General features: G+C 37.8%; 1 protein-coding gene across 1 annotated transcript; it reads right to left on the bottom strand.

Annotated features, from left to right (window-relative positions):
- Window positions 1-3378, bottom strand: LOC114739364 (probable polygalacturonase At1g80170). The gene is made up of 11 exons (XM_028927419.1): window positions 3222-3378; window positions 2966-3097; window positions 2622-2798; window positions 2222-2242; window positions 1915-2122; window positions 1752-1833; window positions 1434-1542; window positions 1148-1264; window positions 799-1052; window positions 623-666; window positions 1-329 (listed from the first exon to the last, which is right to left on the bottom strand). Exons 1-11 carry the CDS (start codon window positions 3372-3374, stop codon window positions 262-264), a joined length of 1365 nt encoding a protein of 454 aa, XP_028783252.1. The 5' UTR covers window positions 3375-3378; the 3' UTR covers window positions 1-261.

Here is a 3378-nt window from a genome sequence, read left to right as displayed (position 1 = left end):
TATAAGGTCCTTATGCGGAATAAAACAGAATTGCCGTCTATATGTGAATCAAACACACACACTCTTTTTTGTTGGGCCTTTAATGGCTATTACATCCAACTTTTTACTTGCCTGAGATTGTGAGGCTACAAGCCAAAGCACTAAAGCATAAAAATTACGCACATATATGTATATATAGTTCCCCGGGATATAACACATATTGATGTGCTTCTATTATATTTACTGAGAATGAAGAAGACAAGAACATTATGATAACGATAGTTATGGTGAATTTGCTTCTACAGTCTGGTTGAATCCAGCTCCGGTAACTTTACTCAGTGCAGGTTGCTCTGTGGAGACATAACAAGGAACAGGAAAACCAATTGAATCAGCAGAGAATGGATATGAATTTAGAAGGTATTGTCACTGGAGAGAATCAATCTCCTCAAATGTGAGTTTTCACCTTCAGAAATCTATCTGTCTAAAGGTTTGATCTATTTCATTCAGTCAAGTGTAATTCTTTAAACATGTGAGGGGGGGACTATTGATGAAAAACCACTTCAACTATTAGTACGGAGGTTGAGCTCTCCATAAACAACACCCGAATTGATAAGGGTTATGCCTTGCTATATACCATTCTTACCTTCCACCTGCTCGTATTTTTCAATTTGAGGATTCGCAAGTTGACTGCATTCAAAAAAGAGAAGAAAGAAAGTTAATTCAAAAACTAATTAAGTACAGTTCAACAAGATCTCTAAATTCCCCAAAAGATTAGTATTAATGCTTCAGATTAAATGGATAAGAAAGTTTGTGTCCGACCATCCTTCTGGACCAGTGAAATTCTGGCAAACTGGGGAGCAAGCAGAAGGCATCACAGGACCCCGAATGAAGCCATGAGCTTCCCAACAATAAGATCTCACCAATCCTCCACAGCAAGGCGCGAGAAAGATATTCTCAAGGTGTAAATCTTCGCAAGGAGAGGCATCACTGCATGCAAATTTTATAGCATTATGTGAAGCTGATGTTCCTCTGATATTGATGAAGGATATGTGCCTCACTTTCACAGCAGAACTCTGCATGATTCTCTCATGAAAGACAGTTGATGTTAACACATCTAGAACTAGAACCATCTTCCTCAGAGATTAGAGGAATAAAATTTCCTATGTACCTGATTCTGACATGTCATGGAGGAATCACAGTAATATTGATCTATTGTTATTGGATTTGATACTTGATCCATCAAAATATTTCTGAATGTGATATCGGAGGCAAAACCACCACCACCCTATCAATACACACTGAAACTGAGTCTTTCAAACATGAAGCAAAAACTTCAATACCACATTTTGTGTCATTATTGATGAATCAATGCTAAACGTTCAAAGAACTTTGTCTCAATACAAAAAGAAAAGAGAAAAAGAGGGCTGAGAACACTACGATCTTCTAAAGATTACCTGCCATGTCTTGATTCTTACCCCATTACCAGTTCTGTAAAGAAAAGCTCCATCCACTGTTACATCTTGCACCTTCTCCCACGTGTTGAATTTGCCCAAGCTACCGATACTGAAGAATGGTTTTTTCAACCAAACATCAATAGATCCACATGTTTCATGATACACCTCAATGTCATCTTGCTAATGGAAATATATTTGGAAAGGGAAGAAAAGCCTAGTAAAATTCAATTTTGGAATTTCTTTATTCAGATTTTAATTATTATTATTATTTACTGTCATCGATCTAAACATTAAAATTAAAGCAAGAGTTACTCTTACCTGATGCCATGGCCTGGACCACAGGATAAGTTTGTAATCCTGATTTTTGAGGAATTGGTGACTATGGAAATACAATCATCCCCTGTGGTGATAAGCTTTTTATCAAGCAGTCCTTGAGGATAAACAACCAAAACAAGTCTCAAATTTTGAAGTAGTAAGTGACCTGTTTGGATTAAGCAATCCTTGACCTCAACACCCTTTGAAGCACCAATATGAATTCCATCAGTGTTGGGGCTAAAGGCAGGAGCTAGCACTCGGAGATTGGATGTGATGACGTTCCTTGAACTAGTGATGGCCACGTGGATTTGTTGGCTATTGAGCAATTTGAGGTCCTTCACTCTGAGATGGAAGCATCTATGGAAAGTGACGGCCTGCACAGTGTAATTGTGGCTCTATCTTCAGCTGTAATGAAAACAGCAGAGAAAGTAATCATATCTAACATCTGTGAAACTGAAAGATCCATCTCTAACCGTTGGAGCGGCTTCACATGCCTGCAAAAACACATTAAAGTCACTTTTAGTCCTATACTCATCCTAAAACCTTCATAATTCAGACAAAAAATCTTATGTCTAGATGTGTCTATAGCTAAAGCGTAAATCTTTTATTCTATGCAATGGTCTATAGCTCATTTAACTCCAAGTTAAAACAGACATGCGGATGTAGATGTCAGGTGATTTATGGGGGGGAAATAGAAGGATATAAACCTTAGCCAGTTAATTGATGGTTTAACCCAAAAACTCAAAAGTTTATCTTCTTTTTGTTTTTTGGGGCGACAAGATTCAAATTCTTATCTTTCTAATTATATAACATTACTTTGTGAAATGGATATAAACAAATTTGTGAATAAAAGTCGCGTAAGAGGTAGAATACATGATTTGGGGTGGTCTTGCATGATCTGGACCACCAATTGTGGCCCATTCCATTGATAGTGCCACTGCCACCACCATCTACAGTGAGATGATTCAGCCATCTGAACGAAAGCCATTTCTGTCGATCAAAACCATTCCACTGCTCTGGATCTTTTGGTGCCACTATTGATCCTAAGATCTGATCATCCCTCCATCACAAACTCAAATCTCATTATTAATTGAAATATTCATTCTATTTATATCAGAATCTGCATGCAAATATACTTACTCAGACACGTGCCTACGTTATCAATTAATTGTGTGTGCGCACCTACACACACACACACTTCTCTTAATAATTCTTACCAACAAAGTGACCCTGGACCGACAAGGTCCCACAATGTCAAGTGGATACACCAAAAATGTTTTCCCATATGGCAACAAAATCTCTGTTCGTCCATGCAACGAGCAAGCTATTTTCCAAGCTTCTTGAAATGCCTGCACCATTACACATATGAGGAATGACGATAATAAAACTTGAGGTTTGTTTCTTCTTTTTTTCCTGAAACCATGTTCGAGCCGAGAAATATTAATGAAGCTATAGAAGGAAGACATGGCGTACCTTGGTATCATTATGTTGGCCATCTCCTTCTGCACCATAGTCAATGACAGAAAATAACCTTTTAGATCCCTGTGTGTGGGGAAGAAGATGTGGAATCCCAAGCATGAAGATAAGAATAAAGCTTGAACATGAACAAAATTTCAGGTTGCTCATCTCT

The sequence above is a fragment of the Neltuma alba genome, unplaced genomic scaffold (assembly GCF_004799145.2).
Source record: "Neltuma alba isolate B1F8T4 unplaced genomic scaffold, ASM479914v2 tig00013917_pilon, whole genome shotgun sequence".
In the NCBI taxonomy this organism is placed as follows: Eukaryota; Viridiplantae; Streptophyta; class Magnoliopsida; order Fabales; family Fabaceae; genus Neltuma; species Neltuma alba.
This window is presented reverse-complemented; position numbering and strand designations above follow the sequence as displayed.

What these genes read in the sequence shown, in the direction of transcription:
- LOC114739364 (XM_028927419.1), bottom strand. Translation starts at nt 3,374, where the DNA reads ATGAGCAACCTGAAATTTTGTTCATGTTCAAGCTTTATTCTTATCTTC. An exon ending in GGTCCAGGGTCACTTTGTTG is followed by an intron (nt 2,799 to 2,965) that starts GTAAGAATTATT and finishes AGGGATGATCAG; the next exon opens with ATCTTAGGATCAATAGTGGC. An exon ending in CATGTGAAGCCGCTCCAACG is followed by an intron (nt 2,123 to 2,221) that starts GTTAGAGATGGA and finishes TACACTGTGCAG; the next exon opens with GCCGTCACTTTCCATAGATG.